Below are 25343 nucleotides of genomic sequence, written 5' to 3'. Positions count from 1 at the left end.
AATTTCACTGACATAACCTTCTCAGGATGTCAGCCAAGTGGCAATGTAATTTTTTAGCAGTGTTTCAGTGCATTTCTTAATCATTGTACTCAGGTGAATTGTGAGTTTATGTGGTTTGTGATCTCTCATGACCACGGTGGGAGGGGGTGGAGGAGGAGGGAGGGGCAGGGTTGTCCTAATGTTAGTTCATTTTGTCTGCTGCTTTGCTACTAAGCTGCTTTCAAGAATGTGTGTTTAGTTACAGCCAGTTGGAAGGATTTTGACTGTGGACATTAGCAAAGAAAGTGCTAGAAACTTTGGAGAAGTTGGTGGGATTTAGTTCATTTATGGTTTGGATCTGTTTGGTTGTAATGTCACTTTTAGAAACAAACTAATGATGCTTGATGATCAAAATCTAGTATTCTCCTTATTATTTTTTCCCCACATGTTGTATTTGAAACTGTCCTAAATGAATACTTGGGCATTTCCTGTTTTCTCTTGTGGGAACACGCCAGAAAATAGATTGACATCAATTTTAAATAAAACGTATAATAGAAGCCAGTTAATGTATCACTATCTCTATTGGTTCATTTGTTAGGAGGGTGTAATCCAGCAGTATTTCTGTGTTTCTTTTTTGTGCCAGTTTTTACACTGAGACTTTGTTTCTGGGTTTGACAGCTAACAATGAAATTATTTCAGGAGGAGACGTCAAGTTCCTTATTGAATTTAGGATATTTCTCCTCACTGCAAATCCTACACCAAATTGTAGTTGTTTCTTATGGTCTCACTGGTTTTTCTTTGGATCTTCTATAGTTTCCTTATTCAAAGTGATTTTTGCTCATGTATCTCTCTTCAAATAGTTCTGTAATTTGGCTGCTTAGTTTCTGCATTGCTATGTTATTTGCTTTAGTTTTCCAACTGTGAGAAGAGTACTAATGTTCAAAGCAGCAATAAAATATCTACTTTTGGGCAAAGACGTTTGGGAAACTTTGGTGCATTCCTGCATATTTCATCTTTATTAAAAGGAACAATGCATTAAAGATGCTATGTTCCTTTTTTTTTAATTGCTTTGTGTGGCATAGGAATGCAGGACATGTGTGTTGATAAGTCTGTGTTCATGTTTTTTTGCACTTTATTGCCCCATACATATCCCACAGCCTCTTCCCCTGCTCAGCAACACTTATAGTTTAGGAGTATAATGTTTTGTAACTAGTATGTTGAAAAAATGGAATTTCAGGTAATTCAATTTTATTTTGTATGTGTACATTTGGACAGTACCAAATTCATAGAATAAATTATAAATGAAATTGGTTGATTTACTTTGCTTATGTCTTGGGAATATAGGTCACAGATAGATATGAGCAGCAAAAAAATTCTCCACAGATAAGATCTGTTTATTTTTTCTGCTGCTAAAATTAAATTTGTAACTATATGCATTGTTGCAGTTGGCATTTGGTGCCTTTAAGTGGGCTTGTAGGTGCAGTTACATGGACACTGAAGAGCCCACTGCTTGTAATAGGCCTCCCTACACTACTACTGTATGCTGCAGTGCGCTTGGCAGGCAAACGGTATCACAGACGCTGCTTGCAGTCCGTGGCGGCTCTTGTTGGAGCATTGCAGGAACTGCAGACCACTTCCAAGAAGGCACTCAGACGTTTGCAGGAGAATGAGCTGATTGCACGAGGTTTCATGTTGTAAGTAACAGATCTATTAAAAGGATTATTTAGTTTTATGGCATATGTTTAAAAGGCTGAGGTAAGAAAAACATACCTCATGATAAGAGGTCTCATTTTTCAGCTTAGAGAATTTGAGGCTGACAATGCAATAAAGCAGCATAAATTGAAAGAAAATGTAAGCATTCAATTTATATATTTTTGTTTATTATTCCGTCACCTGCTTACACAGCACACAGTATGAAAACATTACAAACTGCATCAGAGATCAGGTACTCAAAAAATTAAATTGTAGCAATTGTCCGTAAGTTATTATTAGGCTCAAAATTCACAGAATACCTACTGTAGATGCTATTAGGCTCTAAACTCTGAGTACCTGTACCTGACCACAAAAAATACTCAGTAACACTTACAATGTGTACTTCATCTGTCTGTGAAGGGAAGAAACAGAAATCATAAAATACAAACTTTTTAAGAAAAGACCTCTGCACATGAGCTGCTCACTTGAAAGGACAGGACAGGACAGGCTCTGTGAGAGTGAAATGCACATGCTTCTTGAAACTTCCAGGCTGGCTTCTACCAGGTACTCTGAACATGTCTACGCATAGACACGTTCAGAGTACCAGGTAGAAGGACTGGTGGCACGCGGAAACACATTCAGAGCACGCAGGAACAGGTACAAAGGTGCGTGCATTAACACGTCCAGAGCAGTTAAAGGGTTAAACCTGAATTGTGGACTGGGGCTCAAAAATGGGATCTTACCTTTGCTCAGTCGGTAGAGCATTTGCCTGCCAGGAAGTTTCATATCCGTGCACACACTGCTGCAGAGTGAAATTTCATTCTGGACACTTCCACCATGATTACGTCATGGGAATAGAGTCCCAGGGACTACAGCTGTCCCGCTTGTTGCTGGTGTAAAACACACGAGTTTTAAAACAATAAACTGGTATCCAAGATCGCAGGAATTCTTTTTATTCCATGATTACCAGTTTCAGCGAAACTAAAGCCGCCATCATCGGATCTAGGGAGGACAGAAAACACTATAAAAGTGGGCTTGGATTCCACTTATATAACACATATAAATATAAATTTAGGTACATACGTTAGGACACATACAGGTTACAACATCAAGGCAAACAAAGGTGATATTAATAGTTGCCTATAACACGCAGCCCTTACAGAATTGTCATAGGTAGCACATAGGTGTCAAAGAGAGATGGCATTATAAATGTTAAGTGTCTCCATCACACACAAGTGCAAGCTAGGTACTACCGCAACTCCGGCTCTGTTCTTACACTACGGGCCACGTCGCGAGATGGCACTAGCAGAAGAGGCGCCGATGACTGTCACAGCTCGTATCATAACAGGCTCTGCGTGTGTGGTAACACTACGTCATTAGCTTGTACATAATTCTGATACTGCCAAGTTACACAAGTACACACCTGTCTGGCCATATATAAAACCTACCAAAAGTCATATGTAAATTTATAAACACTGCAGGGTTACACAACTGCATATCCATCTGGTCTTATATTAAAAAATATACCAATGAAGTACACATCTTGCCTATGATTTTTGGTCTTAACAGAACAACTTAATCTAAGAAGTACAACTATGTGGCAGCCTTGTGTAAATGAAGCATAGTCATCTAACAAAACCAATATCAAAAAGTTATGCCGCCTTATGTCAACTATATACTTATGTAGTGGTAAAAGACCCTGTTTTGTGGTTTACTGTGGTGTCACTGAACCAAAACCAAGAAAACGTAAAATGGGTGGGGGGAGGGGGGGGTGCATGTGCCTATTGACCTAAAATAGGACATTCTCCCCATATTCATAGAAGAGTTGACTGCGTTCCCATGGTTCACTGTTGCTTCAAAGGGCTCTATAGGATCTTGTCAAAAATACTAAAGAAATTATGGTCTGCATATTCGAGTTGATCATTAGGCAATAAGTTAGGGTATCTTTTTTTGTTTCTATAAATTTGAATATTTTCTAGAATATGAAGCTTTTTTCCTCTGGGGGCCCTATGCAAAATCTCCATGTCACGGCGTATATCTAACACTTTGTGCTTAGGCGCCCGCATATGGTCTCCAAATGCAGTCTTGTTATGTGCATTTGTGTGTTCTCAAAAACGTGTAAAAATGAGCTTCCTGTCTGCCTGTCATAGAACCCTTCGCACTCACCGCATCGTAGTTTATAAACCAGATGTGTACTTGTGTAACTTAGCAGTCTCAGAATTACGTACAAGCCCTAATGACGTAGTGTTACCACACACGCAGAGCCTGTTATGATACAAGCTGTGACAGTCATTGGTGCATCTTCTGCTAGCGCCATCTCGCGACGTGGCCTCTAGTGTAAGAACAGGGTTGGAGTTGTGGTAGTACCTACCTTGCGCTTGTGTGTGATTGAGACACATTTATAATGTCATCTCTCTTGGACGCCTATGTGCTACCTATGACAATTTTGTAAGGACTGCGTGTTATAGGAAACTATTAATATCACCATTGTCTCCCTTGATGTTGTAACCCGTATGTGTCCTAAGGTATGTACCTAAATTTATATGTATACATGTTATATAAGTGGAATCCAAGCACACTTTTATAGTGTTTTCCGTCCTCCCTAGATCCGATGATGGCGTCTTTAGTGCCACCGAAACGGGTAATCATGAAATAAAAAGAATTCCTGCGATCTTGGCTACCAGTTTGTTGTTTTACAACCATCTAGATCGCTTCCACGTGAACACAATGTGCTTGCTACAAAACATGAGTTTTAGTCCATTCTGTTTCGAAATGTTTGAGTACCTCTTCCTGTTACACACACACACACACACACACACACACACACACACAGTGATAAACAAAGAACACATGCTGTTTGTTAAGCATTTATTAACAAGTTTCGTTTAATCCTACACAGAATTGTAAAGTACAAAGCAGGCCTGCTATATGCAAAGAAGAAACTTTTATTTTTAAAAAATCTAATCTTTCATTAGCATCACGGAATTTGGAATGAAATTACTGATCACCAAACCCATTACTCTGGTCAGTAGGACACAAGTGAGACTACCTCTAACTTTTGATTTCATTAGTTTAATAATTGAAAAAACACTTTCACATATTTATTTGATTCCAAACACACTGCAGACTCGAACAGTTATTGTAAACAACTGCAAGAACTCTTTAGGAGGAGAATATTCTTGTAGATTTCCAAATATTCTCCCTCTCCTGCACTGCACTGAAAATCGGTGAGCTCAAATAGAATTTCAGAAGACACATTTTCAGTTTCAACTACAGAAGTAGTTGCAAAAATATCAAAATCAAATTCAGAATGATTTAGTTCACTAAATATGTTGTTGTAGGTTTCTTTCAGAGCCTGTACCCCAGTAACAAATCCCTTGAAATGTTCATTCAGTGTCTCCTTTTCCATATTTTTTTCCACTTACAATTAGTCTACATTTGGAAAGCACTTACACAAATTTCCTGAAAGTTGATTTGTCTTGAACATAAATTTGTAGGACAAACATGAATTACTGTTTTGGTCTCGAGAAAATTACTGTTGTCACTTATAAAAATATTATGAAAATGATACTTGTTACTCACCATATAGTGGAGATGCTGAGTCACAGATGGGTACAACAAAGAGACTGTCAGAAAGTGAGCTTTCGCAACAAGGCCTTCATTGGGAACATTGCTCTTTGATAAATTAATTTTCTTCCCAATATGGATTGAAGTGCAGGGATTAATAAATTTTCATTTAGAGGATCTCAACTCCTCCTTCACAATTTTCTTCACACTAGTTAAGTCTTTTTATTAAAACCTGAACATAGGCAATCTAATGACCTGTGGTCAACAGGTAGCATTGCTGCACATGTTATAGTTTGAAAAGAGTGGGATTAGAAGGGGTAGAGTGGTGGAGTGGAGTAGCAATTGCTGCTGACTGACTTGGAGGGAGCTGCATGCAAGCCTCTAGGAGCACCCACATTCTCGCATTTGCCCAACCTTGTTATAACATATTTTTGGAAACTCTTAACAGAAAAAGCTTTGAAGCTATCAAAAAATCTAAATCACTATAGATTTCACATTGTTTTTAGGACAAGAAAGGGACAGGAGCAAAATGAGAGTTGATGTAGAACTATTTTCTTGTTATTAACAGTTCTAAAATTGTAAAACCTTTCACCCAGTTGAAGAAAAATGTCAAGATCTTCTGAAACAAAAGTTCATGTTGGGTTGTTACTCTATAACACGTAATCTTTTTTATACACATGTCAAATCCTATGATGTTAATTGGATGGTTAATGTCCATGGATATCTTCAGTTACCTTCCCTTTTTTTGCCCTGCCCCTCCTGCTTTGCCCTCCGCCTTATCTCTCTCCACACCATTTTAAGTACTGATTTGATACAGCCCTGCCACAGTAAACACTTCTTACTCTCTAAGCTGTGTCAGTTAATTGGCTGATCCCAAGCTTACAGTAATGTCCATTGTTGTTGTTGTCAGCAGAGCTTAATTTCTAAAATTTTAAATTTTATGTGCTGGAATGCACCTCTTCAGTCATAAAGCCCGTTCCCCCTCTCCAGACATAAAAATCACACGTTTTGATTTTTGAAAGTTGAACATGAACCTTTATTCTAACATGCACACAGGAGAGAGAAAAAGGAAAGGATCTAGAGCACCAGGGGTGAAGGGTCACGAGGGGAATAATGTTTACATATCATCTCAACCGGCTGCCAACTTTCAGCTGTGCATGCGTCGTGTGTGCAGTTGGTCAGCAGTTATGGCATAAATTAAAGCACACAAGAAAGATGATTTCATGAAAGTAGATTATACAGATGCTTATGTTCAAATACTCCTTAATGTTATTTATTTCTCATTGGTACACATAACACAAGCTTTTGCCGTACTACTATAGTTGGAGTCACAAACAATGACATTAGAGTTTAGGGTCATTCTGTGCATCTGCGTCGTGCATTCTCCGACATCCAGTGAGCGTACATCAGTGTTCTGAGCACTATGCTGTGAATGTATGCAGAGCAACCCTTTTAACGTGATTGTAGCGAGTTATTTAGTGATTTTTTTTTTTTTTTCTATTTGTTGTGAGTTGTCATGGCTGATGGGGACAGGAAGTGGCAAATTCTGCAAAAGCAAGTGAGAGACATAATTTGCAGGATACACACAAAGTGCACCTATGCACTTACCTTAACTGCCATTTGGAACTGGCAACAATTAATTCCCCATTCTTGTCTCAACCTGCGCAAACTGCCATCGTTTGTGGATCTGACTATAGATCACTGAGGTTGCTGGCACTTTTTAAACAAAAGGTGATATATACTGATCACAATGGAACAAAGCTCAACTTATCTTGGGTATACTACACACACACACACACACACACACACACACACACACACACACACACACACAACCACCCCATGCCTCTGCCTACCACATCACATTGGTCACTCTTTGTCACGTTCACTGATGCTGGCTCAGCGACAAATTGTAGTTATGTTGCAATTTAATACGCGTATACTATTTGAAATCTCCAGTGCTGCCTTGTTACATTTAGTTAACAAACATGTTCCCTGGAAGCTGCTGCAGCACCATTCCGGCATGTTCCAGCTGAAATTAATCCCTAGTTGTCAGGAAAACAAAAACTGATGGCAAGGATGTTTTGGCATTCCCTCTATATAAGTACAACATGAGAAACTTCTAGGGTGTTTCAAGGGTTGACTTGGTAAAATTTTAAAGCTAAGGGCACTAGCTGTCTGAAGATAGCACCACACACACTGTCTGACCAGTCAGAACAGGAACAACAGAGATATGGCCACTAGCCTCCATGCCACCACCATGCCACTAGCCTCCATGCCACCAATCTGCACAACACACAACTATCTAATTCCCTCTGTTTTAAGTGGCACTTGTATTGCACACAGCATTCAGTCACTTCTTACATGAGGTTTGGTGTACTCAGTGTTATGAGTCAGTGGTTGTCTTTTACCAGTAGTCATGTATGTTCAATCTCCTTTGGCACCAAGAGTAATGATTCCAACCACTGCTGTTGAAGTATACATCTTAATTTGCTGGATATGTTGCCACAATAGCCAGAATTGCAGACAGTTTTTCGGCTGTCCCGGGCATGTCAGAGCTGTTCCTTTGTTTATACTTGAATGCAGTTCTAGGTGTCACTCTTCCCATGGCTGTTTTTTAAAAACACATGCTTTAGGCATTCTAATCATGGTTCCAAATGGTTAGTGTCATAATTAAATCTTTCTATGTAAGTGAATGTGTTTAGGCAGTCCTGTTCTGTTTAGGCAGCCCTTTTTTTGTATTATCTGAAGAAAACTTTACACATTTAGGTACAAATCAAGTCAGTTATAAGTAAGGGTTTCTCTCTACCTCGACAGATAAATTTTATATTTGTATGGATGCTGTTCATATGGAAAAGGAACTTGTCTACTTAGTGCCACCATGAGGCCACGTTAATATAATGTTGATTCACCAGTGAAAGCATTCTTATGGAGGGAAGTTAACCTTAGTGCCAAATCTTTGAAATGTCCCATAAATATATTTGCCCCTGCAAGTGACAGTGGAAAACTCATTGGAGTACTTTCTGTCATCCGACAATGCTTTGTAAGAAGTACATGGCGTAATATTGTGGCAGAATGGACTAATAATGTCTAATGGAAATTTGTCAGGTACCAGTTTCAGTGTGACTTACACTGGCTCTACTTGGACTAACAGCTATATCATTGGAGACTATCATTTTTTTTTCTTGACGGAAGTCATTTTCCTGCATAGGCTGTATTATTTTTGAAATAATCACTGTATTTCATGATTTAACTGTTAGCTAATTTCGCTTGCTTGAGCATTATCAAGGTACCTGGTGATAAAAACAATGCCAAAAGTTACAACAGCTTCAAGAACAAATAAGAAATAAAATCAGAAATATACACACATGAAAATATATGCACTTATGTTACTTGCATCACCACAAAAGTTTGTAAACATGTACTCTCATGCACTGATATGACACAAGTTGAGGGATAATGAATGTTATGCACATATACAGATGGTGGTAGTATCATCTGTGCAAGGTATAAAAGGGCAGTGCATTATTGCAGCTGTCGTCTATACTCTAGCGACTCGTGAAAAGGTTTCCAATGTGACTGTGGCTGCACAACTGGAATTAACACAGACTTTGAACCCAGCATGATGGGGTTTTGTAAATTTTTAGGGAATTCAGTATTCCAAGATCCACAGTGTCGTGTCAAGAAATTGCTGAGAATACCATATTTCCGGCATTACCTCTCACCACAGACAACACAGTGTCAACAGCCTTCTCTTTATGACCGAGAGCGGTGGTGTTTGCTGCCAGTGCTAACAGACAACTGACATTGCATGAAATAATTACGGAAATCAATGTAGAATGAACATCGAAAATATCTGTGAGGACAATGTGGCATTAATAGACTATGGCAGCAGACAATCAACACGAGTACCTTTGCTAATAGTTCGTTATCATCTTAAGTGCCTCTTCTGGGCTCGTGACCATGTATGTGGGACTTTTAGATGACTGGAAAATCATGGCCTGGTTAGATGAATCCCAATTTCAGTTGGTAAGAGCTGATGCGGTAGAGTTCAAGTGTCATGCAGACCCCACAAAGCCATGGTCCCAGGTTGTCAACAGCATAACATGGAAGTTGCTGGTGACTCCAGAATGGTGTGAGCTGTACTTACACGGAGTGGACTGGGTTCTGTGATCCAGCTGAACCAATCATTGACTGGAAATGGTTATGTTTGACTCCTTGGAGACCATTTGTAGCCATTCAGTGATGAAATTTTTTTTGGATGACAATGCACCATGTCATTGAGCCACAGTTTTCGAGTAATTTGAAGAATGTTCTGGACAATTTGAGTGAATGATTTGGCCACCCAAATCACCCCACATGAATCGCATCGAACACTTATGGGACATAATGGAGAGGTCAGTTTGTGCCCAAAATCCTGCACTGGCAACACTTTTGCAATTATGCTCAACTATAGAGGCAACATGGCTCAGTATTTGTGTAGGGGACTTCCAACAACTTGTCGAGTCCGTGCCACGTGAAATTGTTGGGCTACTCTGGGCAAAAGGAGGTCAAAACAATATTAGGAGGTATCCTGTGACTTCTGTCTCGTCCATGTATATTCCAGATATGTGTGGAGCAAACAACATGTGATGGCATTCTAAATAACAATTTTGTACAAGCAGGGTGGTTATGGCACGACCTTTTTCCTGACATCAGTATTGTCAGTGGAGTTTAGAATGTGGTTTGCACAGCGTCCAACTTTCAAACCCAAAGTTACCTCCTGTATTTTGTCAGCCAATAGGTAGTGAGCAGAGGGCTCATGCAGTCAGCGGCTATCATGTCCGTATGAATTTTTGGCAATCTTGTAAACATTGGATTTACTGTGGAGATAGAGAGAGACAGTAAACTGCACTTTTAGGATATGACCCAAAGAGCAGACAGCAAACTTGGCCATTTTGTGTCTTGGAAACCTGTGCATGTGGACTTGTGCTAAATGAGATATTTTGTTCATGTAGCATGAAGAAAGCTATCTTAACATGATAACTTACAAAGTAGGAGCTACACAGATGGAAAAAAATAGTACCCCCTTTTGGAGGTTTTCAATTCACTCGAGATTTATTGTTGCAACAATGATTATGGAGTACATGAAATGATTACATTTACAGATCAATAGTACAATTGGTTCCGAAGTACTTGGTATCGACCCATATGGAAACACCAATATTAGGACAAGCGCTGACTCTGGCATCCAGTTGATTGTACAGATGGCAAATACTGTCCTGGGATACAATATGCCATGCCTGCTAGACCTGTTCACATAGTTCTGTAAGAGTTGTTGGTTAATGAGTTGCACAAGTCACATCTCGCCCCATCGTATCGCACACCTGCACGATTGGAGACAAGTCCAGAGATTGTGCTGGCCAGGGAAATTGCTGCATGTCGTGCAGAGCATTTGGGTTTTACAGGCTGTGTGTGGGTGATCATTACCCTGTTGCAAAAATGGCAAAAGAACGGGTTTAAAAACATTCTGCACATACCAAGCACTGGTTAGCACCGCCTCCAGAAGATGAATAAGGGTTGTAGCTTATGGCAGTCCGGACCATAAGGCCTGGTATGGCACGGATGCACTCTGTGAGGCAGCGCTCACCGGGTCTACATCGTAAGTGCAAATGACCATCACTTGTGTGCAGACAGAATCTTCTCTCATCACTGAAGACAGTGATGCACCAGACCATCTTCCAAGTGGTCCTCTGATGGCACCAGTGGAACCATGGAAGTCACTGCCCTGGTATGAGCAGAAAGCAGGCTAGAGATGTGCGTGCCCATAGTAGAACTGCTAATAACTGATTTGTAACAATTCGTGTTGACACTTCTGGGCTCACAAGCCCTCTTATCTGTGTGTGTGGTAGCTGCACAATCTACCACTGCTGCCCTTACAGTATAAAGATCTTGGCATGTGTCTGTGCTGCATAGAAGTTCAGATCCTTGTCTACGGGTGTGAGAATGTTCATTGACCGCTGATACCAGCATCATTGCACAACTGATACATCATCTATAACTTGTGTAATAAATCTCCAAAAGGACTGTTGTGTCACTTGGAAAGCCAAAATGTGACCCTTTTAAACTTGCTCAGCTGGCTTTAGGAAACATGTGCATCTCTGTGGCATGTTTTCCAGTTTGCTTCACATGTCTGCACCACACTGAGTCTTCTAGCTGTGAGCATTCCTTCTTAAAGAGTAAATGCAGGTGGCACTCTGGTAGCTATGCCACTATGCTGTCTGTTGATGGACAATGCTGAAACCATTATCAGTACATCTACTATACCCTAGGTGGCATATGCCATAATAGTCATAATTGACGTCATCTTTCCAGGTGTACCAATTTTTTTCCCAGCGGTGGATTTTCAATAATAATCATTTGTAATCAAAATAAGAACCACTTACGTACGAGTTTAGAAAACACAGGTTTAGTAAGATTGATTTTTGATCCACATTTTGTACATGAAACAAATGAGGATCAGTGATATATATGGGGAGACCAGAAAACCTTCTACAATCCTGCAGTACTGTAGTACCACAACCCGTAGAATCAGGTGCTGGTTGCAAAGTCATAGTCTGAAACTGATGTGCTGACTGCCAGCAGAGATCAGACATACAGTCACCACTGCAAGATGACCTTGGTTTCAGGACATTTATTGTATGCCACATCTCACCAAATATGATAATAACTGTATTGACCACAACAATCAGTTGTAGCTTAATGCCATGCAGAGCAGAAATGCTATTTAAAGCAGAATGAATTAGCCAGCCTGTGACTGTGGAGAGTATATTGGAAAATGATCATTGAATAAGATTCCAGGAGATGAAAATTCTGGCTCACAGAGAATGGCATTGGGGCTTTGTTATAAAATTGCCGACCAGCATATAATATGGGCACGCAAAACTTATATTCTAGACCACCTAATTACAAACATATCCAAACTTTTCGAGAGTCATAGCAGTAAAGTGACCATGATCCTGTTACAGGAACAGTTGTCACCAATTGCAAAAAGATCATCAAGAAAGCTCAGATAGTACTAATGTTTAATTGAACTGATAGAAAGTCACTGTCAATGATAAAAGATTAACTAACAATATTTGAGTCAGATCTGGGAAATGCAGAAAAATTGGGGTTTAAGTTGAAAGATGCTATAAATCATGGTATGCATAAGTACTTTGCAAGTAAAGTAATAAAAGACAGCAAAGATCAATCTTGGTTTAAATGTATCCTTTATAGAATATTAGAAAAGCAGAGTGTATTACAGTCTCACTATAAGAGAGATTGCAAGGATGAAGATGCAGAAAAGTTTATAGCAACTTGTGCAATGCGAGAAGAGCAGTGCATAAAGCCAGCAGTATTTTTTTCAGTTATATCTTGATGATTTATCAGAAAATCCTAGAAAGTTCTGATCATATATAAAGTCAGTGAATGGATTCAAACCTTTCATTCAGTCTCTCTTGGATCCCTCTGGTATCAAAACTGAAGAGATTGGACAGAAAGCAGAAATTTTAAATTCTGTATTTGAAAATGTATTTGTGCAAGATGATGATACTGCACCAATGTTTGATCACTGCACAGATGTTCAAATAAGTGATTTCAATGTTAACCACACCGGTATTGAAAAACAACTAAATCCACCAGGGCCTGATGGAATTCCAGTTGGATTTTACATTGAACACACCATGAAAGTAGTAGATGAGTCTTGTTATTTGGGCAGCAAAATAACTGACAATGCCAAAGTAGAGAGGATATAAAATGCTGATTGGCAATTGCAAGAATAGTTTTTATGAAAAAGAGAAAGTTAGTAAAACTGAATGTAAATTTAAGTTTTAGGAAGTTGTTGCTGGAGATATTTCTGTGAAGTGAAGTGTAGTCTTATACAAAAGTGAACATGGACAATAAGCAGTACAGACAAGAAGTGAATAGATACTTTTGAAATGTGGTGCTGCAAAGAGATGTTGAAGATTAAACAGTAAAAAACTCCAGGTTGGAATATCAACAATGTAAGGAAAAGATAGCTTGCTGTATACCATGAAGATGACGTGTGAAGTTGCTAACAGGCACGGTTAAGACACTTACACATTACCTTTAGGCCACAGCCTTTACCAGAAAAAGAAACACGCACATTCATTCACACAAGCAATGATCGCCACCTCCACACCTTGTCATTCTGGTCCAAGCTGGCAGCCATGTGTGTGAGGTGTGCTTGCTTGTGTGAATGAATGTGCGCATGTGTCATTTTCTGATGAAGGCTGTGCCTGAAAGCTGACGTGTAACTGTCTTTTAATTGTCCCTGACTGCAACTTAACAGATGGTAAGTAGTAATCTATATATTTTCTGTACATTGTTAATGTTGAAGATTAGATGACTAGCTCAAATAATAACTATATTGGATAAAGGAAAAAAGAAATTTTTGGCAAAACTTGATTAAAAAAGGGTTTGCTTGATAAAACGCATTATGAGGCATCAAGGAAACCTCAACTTAATGATTGAAGGAAATGAAGCAGCTAAAAATTGAGGAGGGAGACCAAGGCTTGAAGGTAGTAAGCAGGTTCAAATAGTTGCAGTAGTTGTGCAGAGATGAGAAAACTTTCACAGGATGGTCTAGTGTGGAGATGTGCATCAAACCATTCTTCAAACTGAAGACGACTGATGACGACAACAACAACAATGCCACAGACCTAGCTTCTTTCATAGCTCGTATTTACTGAGATTCAATCCCACAGCAAATACTCTCTTATGACTGGCAAAGCAGCACAGATCGGTCCAGTTTACAAAAGGGTAATGTATTGGTTGCAAAGAATTATAGATCTTAGAATGTTACAGGCTTTTTTGGGTGTACTCCATGTTTGATCTCTCACCTGGTGGCATGAGTGTGCCAGCTTTACCTTACAAGTAATTTGTGGTTGCCTTTCTTGAACTTAATTGCTTGAGTGGACCTGCTACGCAGTGCCATTAAACCGTGCCTTGTGACCTCTCCTTTTGAAGTTGAGGCAGATGTTGAAAGAGAGCTCTGATCTATTGCAATTACTGGAATGACATAATTCAGTTTGAAGTAACTCTTCTGTATTGTAACGGCAAAGTTTCCACTGTATATTTACTTTTACAATTTCAGGCAATGGAGATGGTTCATAACTTGTAATTCACAGTAGATCATAGTATGTATGTAATACTTTGGAATTAGAGAATGAATGACAGTTCTCATCATGAGTCTTCATTTCTTCCATCATTAACATTCTTGCCAGCATCACTTTTCTCCTCGACTTCTAAGGCATTGCCAAGTCGTGACACCAAAGCACTGGTGCGGCTCATAATTAGAGGTTCTGAGGTGTAGTCACCCCTAAATATATATAAAAATACATAACTTATTACAGAATTTACAGTTTCAGAATGCATTTCCTATAATTTCCAGACAGGCTTAAATAATATGTTTTTGGAACTGTCGATATGTGAAATCGAGCAATGTTTTTCGAACAGGTAGTAACTAGTTTTAAGGCTGCACCTGGAAATGCCGCTAGCTCTATACAGCAGACAAGTTTGGGGCGTGGCTTCCTCAGAGTACAGGTCCTATGGGTATCCTGAAGACTGGTGATTCAGCCTAAGGGTGTCCTTCCGACGTGCAAACAATTTTTGTTACACTCATTATGTCAGAAGGGTATGAACACAGTTGCTGAAAGTTTGCTTTTGAGTTGGGTCTCTGTATATCTCTATTATGCTTTGATGTGTCATCAATCAATGTTTAGTATTATTGTTTTGATAGTGTTTTAGACAGGTCGTCCCCCCCCCCCCCCCCCCTCCCTCCACGAATGATTTGAGGAGAAGCACACGAATTATAAGAACCATCTTCAGACCCCAGAACGGTGGGTGGAGTAACTTGCAGTTATTCCAGCGTCGAGGGTCGGCGCAACTTGCACCACAGAGTCCACCCACCATTCTGGAGTCTGAAGATAGTTCTTAAATAGAATCTAAACCAGTCACTCCAATAAAAATAAAAAGTTGCGATCAAGACTGTTTTTAATCTTTAAATTTTAATTTTAAAGATCGCTGATAATGTTTTCAAAAATTTTACACGAAATATACCCCGTATGTGAAAATTCCCTGTTTTACTTTAGTTTCCTAGCTTGCTGACTGCAGTAACACGTGTTACTAGCAATTTTCTTTTTGTGAGTGTGTTACACATGAATTTAGTGAGTTTTATGTTCTTGCAAATAACAGCAGCACATCACGAGTTTGAACACAACACAGTATGAATTCAGAGTGCAGTTTATTAGGTAAAATTATGGAACGTATGGTTAGTATGAAAGTGAAGGCATTTGGTGCACCCAGACCCAATGTAAACTTGAATCGAGAAGAAAAATGTGTAAATCCAGGCAGGGTGTACACTCAATTTTAACAGAGCAATGTATGATGCAGATAGTGGTTGTGTGCATTGTATCACTTAAAATTCATATTTTTGTAATACATAGCCAACGACCTGGCCGCAGTGGTAACACCAGTTCCTGTCAGATCACCGAAGTTAAACGCTGTTGAGCTGGGCTAGCACCTGGATGGGTGACCATCCTGTCTGCCAAGAGCTGTTGGCAAGCAGAGTGCACTCGGCCCTTGTGAGGCAAACTGAGGAGCTACTTGACTGAGAAGTAGCGGCTCTGGTCTTGTAAACAGACATACAGCCTGGAGACGGGTGCGCTGATCACGTGCCCCTCCATATTCACATCCAGTGACACCAGTGGGCTAAGGATGACATGGCAGCTGGTCAGTACTGTTGGGCCTTCCAAGGCCTGTTTGGCTGGAGTTTAGTTTTAGTAATACATAAGTATAGATATGGCCTGTAAATTACTGTGGCAGTTGCTCGGTTGCTCATGTCAGTCAGTCACAGTTTAAGGCCTGTGAAATCATGGAAAAGTCAATGCTTTGTCATGCAAACTCAAACACTATGGTTCGAGTGCGCAAAACATAAACTTTGTGAAGTTCAGAAATAAAAATACCAAAACCAGTAACCTTGCAACAAAGCTAACATACACTGTATTAAAGGCCTCTCCAGAACACATCTTTTAATACTATTTGTGGTGGTAAACTGTCAGGAAATGTGACATTGGGGGATGAATAAGCTGCATGTATCCTAGACATAGGGACTTTATCTTGATGTTGGTTTGTAGTTGATTATGAAATGGAAACAAGATGCAGTATCTAAACATTTGGCTAGTGCGTGATATTGCCCCTCTGACCCCCCTCCCCCTCCCCTCCTCCCCTCCCCCCATCCACTCCTGCTAGCTTGGTTGTGGCGACAGACTAATCTTTAGTGTAGCCCTTGGTCTAGGTTAATTGCAGCATTCCCTAGTACGGAAACCACGAGCCATACCTGCCAAAGCATAAGCACACATTCGCCGTCACCCCTTGTTGAGGTGACTTCCTTTTGCATCCATCTGCACGTATATGACACAAGGACGTGCACCGTCGGATGTTCCACACTTAATAACTACCTAAACTACATTTTCAGTTTCCACAAACATCTTTTGTGAACCTAAGTGGATGAAAGTAGAATATGTTATTTCGTGGTATAAACATGTCACACGCCCAACAAATTACATTGTTTGTATGTAGCAGGCTCCTAGAGCATACTCTAAGGTCAAACATCAAGACATTTATGGAAGAAACAAGCTCTTCTCAAAGAATCAATATAAATTAAGTAGAAAAACATTTGTGTGAAACATAGTATTTAGACACAAGATCTTGCAGAAAACAGATACAGGTGATCAGGTAAATTGTGACTTCCTTTATTTCCATAATATCGTTGATCCTGTGCCACATCATTGACTGCTAACCAATATCAGACCATACAGAGTATCATCACAAGTATATGAATGGCTTGAGGAATATTAGACTAATAGAATCCAGTTTGTCATACAGGACGACAAATGTTCCATAAAAACAAATGTAATAGTGAGAGTGTCCCAAGGAAGTGTAATAGTACCATTAATATTTTCAGTATGCATAAACAATTTGTCAGACAGGTTGAGCAACACAATGAAAGTGCTCACTGATGCTGCAGTTGTGCACAGAAAAGTATTGTCATTGGTAGATTGTAAGGAATAAATGGCTACTCTCCTTAAATCTGGATAGATGTAAGATAATGCATATAATAAAGAGAAAGCATAGTATAGTACAAGAAAGCGTAGTATAGTACCTGATTACAGGTTTGATGGTAAATATATTGAGCCTGACACATTGTGTAAGTATTTAGGTGCAATACTAAGAAATAATGTGAAATTGGGCAACCAAGTAAAACCACCATTATGGAAGGTGAATGGGAGACTTGAATTTATTGGAAAAATTCTGGGAGAGAGTGGTGCATTTGTAAAGTAAATCATGTAAAAGATTTTTTTACATCAAATTCCAGAATACTGTTTCAGTGTTTGGAGTCCTTATCAGGTAGGCATAACAACAGACATTGAATAAAATCAGAACTGTACTGCTAAGATTGTAGCAAATCCATATGAATGTGTAAATGAAATTCTCATAGAACTGAAATGGAAATCTTTGAAAGGAAGACAACTAGTTCCCACAAAACACTGTTGGGTGAATTTAGAGAACCTATATTTGAATATGACTATTCAGTCATTATCCTGCCACCAACTTATATTGTTTGTAGGGACTATAAGGAGAAGAGAAGAGAGATGAGGGCAAGTGCAGTGGTCTTTAGACATCATTATTCCTTCACTCAGTATGTGAATGGAGCAGGGGAAAAAAGACAATATTAGCACAATGTAGCTTCTGCCATGCTCTGTACAGTGGGTTGTGAAGTATTTATATAGATTTAGATGTTCTTACCTTCAGAAAGTGGAATGTTTAGTACTGCCAATAGAAGTAATTGATATGATGAACATGCTCATGAGATTTTAATGTTGGGAACGGTTTATCTGTCTTGTTAATTTTTGGTAAATTGACAGTAAAAATGTATGAATTTGAGAAAAGTTGTTAATGTGAGTACAAATATTTTCAAGAGTTAATAAGCTTATGATGTGTTTCTAAGCCAAAAGCATGTGAATATGGTCAATACATTATGTAAAGTAACCCCAGAGAGATGCAACTGATATAAAATCAGGTTTCTGGTGATGCTTTTGTAAATAAAAAGCAAAATAAATTACCTAGCCATTTTGAGTTGCACAACTGTCGTGTTGAAGAATCAAATTACTTATTACCTCATTCCTCAATCTAATACTGGCAGGCTACAAATCATTTTTTCAAAGAGAATGTTTTAAAAGCAACTCACACATTTGTTTCCTCCTAGAAAACAATTTTTAATGTTTAACTTTCTTTTGGTAACAGTAAGAAGAAAATTACTTTGAAATTCTCAGTTTTTATTTTGTTGCAGCTCTGTAACAGGTAGTTCTGTTGAACGACTAGAAAATTCATCTCTACCAAGCCTGACACGACGATGGCACACACTACCTGGTCTTCGTGAAGGTCTATTGTCTGCCTTAACTGCAGCTGTGCACAGCCTTACTGAAGCGACAAGAGTTCTCGTAGAGCGATACCCTTTGAGGTTAGTGGAGTATATTGTCTTGAAAACAGAATGAATGGTGATTAGTAATATGTTGCACAATTTGAAGAAACTGTCCAGGATGCTTCTTTGTGGCCTCAAGGAAAACAATCTCCTAAATAAAATAAATAATTTTACTCATCATGGTGCATACACCAGTAGTTGATTGTAGATTTTTATACTTATTGTCTGCTATTAATGTGACCCTTTAAGCATATATATTTTAAACTAACCTGCAACACAGCATTTAAGGTTTATTATTAAATTGAATAAAATTTGTGATTCAAGTAGTTGATAAAATAAAATTAAAAAAAAAAACACTTTGATGATTTAAAGTATTAAGAACAACTTATTAACATCTCTATGGTTAACTACACTTTTTTTTAAACAAAGTACAAAAGTTGAGAATATGTCCATGGATAAATCAGCATTTCAATTACAAAAATAAACTATTGTAACTATAAGCAAACACACAATTTTCTTGAGCTTCCAGCCATGTCAAGTAGTTAAATATCCATGAGCATTCTGAGGAGTACTCCTTCGCCATTGTCAACTGGTGACTGTCATATAGTTACTGATTCCATTACAGCCAAGCGATTGCCCGTGTTGTCACTCATGCTCAGTCCAGTGCCATGAGAGGTAATATTTTCAATGTGCACCTGCTACATCCATTGGCTGGGTTCCCAGACTTGTTAATCTGTAAGTTGCCATCCTTATTAAGAGTGTTGTCACATATTTTTATCTATATCACTTCTTTTATTGCATTATCCCTGAAACGATTTGCTCATCTGTGAACTATTTTGGCAATCACTCACACATTCACAAATCACACACGCAAGACCGTTGTCTTTGGCCACTGTGGCCGGGCCTTGTACAGCAACTGCAACTGCTGGGAGAAGCAGTCTGCAGATGGTGGGAGTTACGTGAAAGCTGGGATGGGGAGGGGAAGAGATAGCAGGGTAGGGGTGGAGGAAGCCATAGTGGTGCTTGCAAGATCAGGCAGGGGCAGGGCGTAGGTGGGCAAAGGACAGGAACTAGCAAAGGTTGAGGTCAGGGGGATTACAGAAATGTAGGAGATATTGCATGGAGGATTCCCACCTGTGCAATTCGGAAAAGCTGGTGTTGATAGGAAGGTTCCAAGCAGTAAAGTCTTCAGCAACCGTGCGGTCCAGCTGCCTCTTGGCCACTGTTTGTTCGTGAGCAATCATGCGGACAGACAACTTGTTGGTTGTCATGACCAAATAGAAAGCAGCATAGTGGCTGCAGCTTAGTTTGTAGGTCATATGACTGCTTTTGCCAGTAGCTGTGCCTTTGATGGGATGAGTGATGCCTGTGACTTTATAATCCTACCTGCCAACAAGGGCTCCACAACTGTGGGTTTGAACCATGGGTATTGTCAGGTGGAGGGACTCCACCAGCTGTCAGGTTCGTCCACCTACAAACCCTGCCACAGTGACCTCATTTCAGATATCCAACAGGTTCTCCAGTCTCACTCATCAAATCCATAGGGCCATCTCAGAACCTCTTCCCAGAATATCTCTCTATCCTCACACCTACCACACTCTGCACTCCTACCTTCTATACGTTTCCTGAAGTCCATACACCCAACCACCCAGGATGCCCCATTGTGGTTGGTAACTATGCAGCCCCCTCTCCCTCCTACACTTGAGATTCTCTACTCTTCTGGGCTAACACCTTAAGGCTATTACCAATAATGTTGTAGATGTAACTGGATCCTGCTCCAGCTACTGCCAGGTCTGGATGCTGACGAGTCCTCTCCATTTGGCTCGGTCCTCCCATCACTTTTCTTCCTCCACTTGCTGCCAGGTCACACCTCTTCTTTGCACAAATATTCTCACTCTTGTTTTCCACCACGTTCTTGGGTGCCCTCTAGGTCTTTTTCCATCCACCTTTAGTTCTTCCATATTGCTTTCAAAACACAGGCGAGCCTCAGAATGAATACCCATAATGTATCCTCTTATATAAAAGGTATCAACCAATTCTTTTACTGACTGTACACAGTTCCTATTCCTTTACCACAGAGTGCCCTGCTCACCACTATTGATGCCACCTCCCTCTTCACTAACATCCCTAATGCCCATGGTCATGCTGCTATTGAACAGTACCTTTCCCAACACTCAACTACCTCCAGATCCACAACATCCTTACTTTTCACCATGACCAACTATTCAATTACTTCACCTTTGAATGCATAATTTAGAACCAGATCAGTGGTTCAGTGATGGGCAACCACATGGCACCATCCTGTGCTCTAACCTATTCTTGGCCCATCTAGAGGTATCCTTCGTAACCACTCAGAATCCCACAGCCCTTACCTGATTCAGATTCATGGATTGAGGGCGAGGACCACGGGCATTTACTCAATATGCGCTAGTTGTGCACTGCAAGCCCTTTCAAAATTTTCCCATATTACAAATACTTCTATTCTTGAAATCTGTGGAACGTATTTAGAAGAGGAACAAACAGCAGTGCATTCTGCTGTTACTGAACATGAGTTTGAATGCTGCAATCTATGCCAGAAAATGAGCTCAGACACATGCTCTGTTTGCTGCCGGATGATAGCCCTCTTCTGATCTGACTCGGGGGAACTGAGGGAATGTTGTCGACCAGCATCTAAGCTGAGCTTTGTGGAGGGGGAAGCATTCTGTGGCATGGCTGCACACATTGTTTAGGAATTGTGGGCAGGAGGGGAGGGATGGGAGGGAGTGTGCCCACTTAGTTTTCAGGAGGGGGCTGCAACTTGTCACTGATGTGTGGGGGAAGGCACCACACTGCTCACCTCTACTGGCAATGACGCTTTCACACATCAGTGTTGTATGTTCCGAAACATTCCCAATGTTGTTTTCGTTTTTTATTTCTTTAACTGTAGATGTTTGTAATAACCTAAAATATGGTGTAGGATTTTGTTTCGAACATTGTGATGTTTTTTAGGGGTTTTGTTCCAAGTTCAGAACTGATAATTGAGGTAAATGTAACTAAGAAACACTTGCTACGAAACCACAATTACCTAAAATAGTTTCTGAGCATAAGGGCAAACGAGAACATTACACTAGACATTTTTCTGTTTCACAGTATGGAAGTGTTTATTGGTTGACGGGTTATCCTGATTCAAATAAACTTTTCTGTTGGCCATGTTTGCTGTTTTCCAGAGCAATATTGGTGATGAATAAGCATGGGTTTTCACATGTAAATAGACTGTCAGTTGGGCAACAAAGGGATTCGAAATTCCAAAATCTCTGTGTCACTTTTGCATTTAAAAATGTAGGGGAAGGACAGAGTTGACATCTTACTAAATGAGCAACACTGAAGTGATATTAGGCAGCACATCAAACAAGTTAAAAGGAACAGGGAAAATTTGAAAAGACTCATTGATTCAGTGTGTTATATAGAAAAATACGAGCTCCCATTTTGAGGACATGAGTTAGATGCTACTATTAACAAAGTAAATTACGTGTATATCTACAGTATTTCAAGGAACTTTCACAACCATACAAAATGAAATTATTGAAGCTATTTGTGAGGTAGTTACGGAATCACTGAAACAAGAAATAAAATTGGCTGTCTTTGTAGCCATAATGCTTGGTGAAACTTCTGACATATTGTGTAAATTGCAATTTTCAATAATTCTGCGTTATATTCATAAAGATAGTGTCAATGAAAAATTCTGTGATTTTACTGATGACAGAGCAAGCAGAACCACTAATGATTTGTTTGCTCAAGATGAACACACAGTTGATGAATTTGCCATTGCAGAGAAGTTGGTTAACCATACATTTAGTGGAGCTTCAGTACTGAGTAAGAGACTGCAGAGTAAGGTTTTGTCAAGATAGATGCCCCTGTATTGAATTTGGTTTCACAATAAAGCATCTTTAATATTAAAGAATGTAAAATATTTTTGCAAATTATGAATGGTATTTCTTCATTTATTCTGTTTTCCGAAAGAAGTTGCACATTACAGGAACTTGTTCAGAGAAAGTTTCCATCACTCACCTGTTAGATAGAACTTCTTATCCCGATTGGTCTACACAATTGAAGAACACAAGTCAAATCCCTACAATTCTTTGACAGAGTTCCGAATAACAGTGATAACTGGGACAGTGATGCAGTGGTTGATAACTGGGACAGTGATGCAGTGGTGAAGTCTTAGTGTATTTTGGTTTTTCTGCACAATTTTCTTCTTGCTGGAAATATTTTGAAAGCTGTTAAGTTACGCAGATGTCTTGTATAACATACTTCACATGAAAAACTATGATGATGTGTATTGCAGCAAGAAGATTGAGAGGATTTTAGAACATTTGCAATTTGGCAGGAAACACATTTTTGATATTTTTTTGGAAATCTGTGACTCAAAATCATGATACAGATTGAAAAAAGAGAGTGAAGAGATTGCATTCAAATGACTCGGAAATGGGCATTTATCATTGTCTGTATTTTGAAACAATTGATCACAGTTTTGAGATAGACCAAAGGTTCTCTTTTTTTCAATAACATGGGATTTTTCTCCTGCTTTACTCTCAGAATTATGAAATTTACAAGCTAAAATTTCTTGATCAACTTTTACGTGAACTGTCGTCAATATGTGGACCATTCTTAGATAATATTGCTTTGAAAAAGGACCTTATTGTACTGTACTGTTCACCCAAGTTCTTTTGAAAGAATGTGTATGAGGTACTTCCATTAGTATTAATAAGAATGGCCCGTTTTCAGGGTTCTGTGAAGTATGTAAATTATCATATTTGATTTTGACAATTCCATGACATAACTCTTCATTGGAAAACTCTTCCTCAGCATTTAAAACAATCTATGTAAGAAACACACAGTCCTGGGTTGCCACAGGTTCTTGAAATCAGGGAATTTCAATGTCAGGGAAATCAGAGAAATTTGGAAAGAAAAAACCCTGGTAAAATCTCATTTTTGTCTCAGTAGATGATACTGAGGTGCCATGCATCGTTGCTGGCTGGGTGCAGCTGAGTACATGTCCCGCTTCCCTACTCCCTCATTACTACTGCTTCTCCACTTCCCACCATCCCCTCAGTTTGTAGTCAGTGCTGTCACCACTTTTTGCCGCTAGCCTAGCAGCTGCCGACGAGAGGCAGGGAGGCATGAAGTGTGGTTTGTTTGGATCTGATTCTCAGAGACTGTAGACACAGCAGCCGGAGACGGTGGTCGTATGTACACGAGTTGTGAATGTGGTGTGTGCTCTCGTTTTCTGACAAAAGCTATGGCTGAAAATTTTGTTGTGAGAGGCTTTTCTACATGCCTGCCTGTGGCCCAGGAATCATCTTTACACTGAGCTGGTAGCTGTCATGATTACTCTTGATTCTCAGAGTATTTGAAAAAGTTATGTTTCTTGGATTTATCACTGTGGTCTCATTTCATCAACATGCTATCTGTGACTTGTGAATAGCTGGCCACACGAGTGGACTTCCTCGTATCATTTCTGCAGATATCTGTAATGGATCAGGCCTGCTGATCTGAAGCCATTCGGTTCCACTAATATGCAGGCCCTACCTGTCAGATCTGCTCATATCGATTTGCCCGCAGGCTGGATATGTTTATATGTGTCATAATAACTCAGTGGGTAATAACCGACAATAATGAATATATTAGAACCAACATTTTATTGACGGTCACCTACAGTGTTGCTTTACACAATTCTTCCCCGCCTCTTCCTTAAAGAGACCTATTTTGAAATCAGTGAAGGTACTTTAAATATGTCTTGTAACTCACAAAGAAATGTGAATTTTTGTCACCAAATTTTTGTTTTGTTGAAATAAAATAACATTAGTGGTCTTAATGAAACATATGTACCATTTGGCTTGCTTTCTCCATCTAAAAACAGTTCATTACAAAAGATGATGTTAGCACTTAAGATTTTTGCTCATATTAGGAAACGCCATCTGCTTGCAAGTTTTTTATTTTTGTTTATAGGTACTTCCTTGTTTGCACTATTGTTTCTTGTACTGCAGCTGCAAAGACAGATTGCCAACTTTCGTCTTAACTTACTCTTGAGATCTCAAAATTTGTCATGAAAAAATGCTACAACTGGAAATCAGGGAAACATTAGGGAGTTTCACATGGTGAAATTTGTGGAAACCCTGCAGTCACAGGAAATACTTAATGACTTAAGTCTACTTACAAGCAAACCTGTATCAGTCTGAAGAACAAATCTGCATTATGATTAACAACTTGTGTATCATTCTACATTATGTATGGCTTCCTCAATAATGATATTGTTATTTTCAAAATCATCCATTGTCTATGACCATCCCGGTAATATAGATGGAAGTGTAGCTGACCCTGCTCTGGAGACCAGCTTCTATTCTTGTTACCTCCAACAAGTCTGAAATGTACTAACAAGTCTGCTTAAATGGTGCCAAAATTAGAAGGGTCTAAGACCGTAATGTTTTCACTGTTTGTAATTTCCAGAAAAGTCATTCTTTAGCTCTCAAACATTAAAAAAAAAAACAATTCTGCAAACCAGTACATCAGTGTTCAGAAGGTTGTAATTACTTCTAAAAAA

The 25343-nt window shown here is 39.3% G+C and overlaps 1 protein-coding gene across 2 annotated transcripts in view; it reads left to right on the top strand.

Moving 5' to 3' along the window:
* LOC126187994 (vezatin-like) overlaps positions 1-25343 on the top strand; it is a 109655-nt gene that overhangs the window by 58673 nt on the left and 25639 nt on the right. Inside the window, exons 5-6 of one of the 2 annotated variants that reach the window (XM_049929401.1) lie at positions 1425-1673; positions 18632-18802. In XM_049929401.1, coding sequence (XP_049785358.1) covers positions 1425-1673; positions 18632-18802 — 420 coding nt within the window. The remainder of the gene's footprint in view (positions 1-1424; positions 1674-18631; positions 18803-25343) is intronic. The other variant, XM_049929402.1, reaches the window with a different exon arrangement.

The sequence above is a fragment of the Schistocerca cancellata genome, chromosome 5 (assembly GCF_023864275.1).
Source record: "Schistocerca cancellata isolate TAMUIC-IGC-003103 chromosome 5, iqSchCanc2.1, whole genome shotgun sequence".
NCBI classification, from domain to species: Eukaryota; Metazoa; Arthropoda; class Insecta; order Orthoptera; family Acrididae; genus Schistocerca; species Schistocerca cancellata.
Note: the sequence above shows the minus strand (reverse complement) of the source record. Positions and strands in the feature narration are given on the sequence as shown.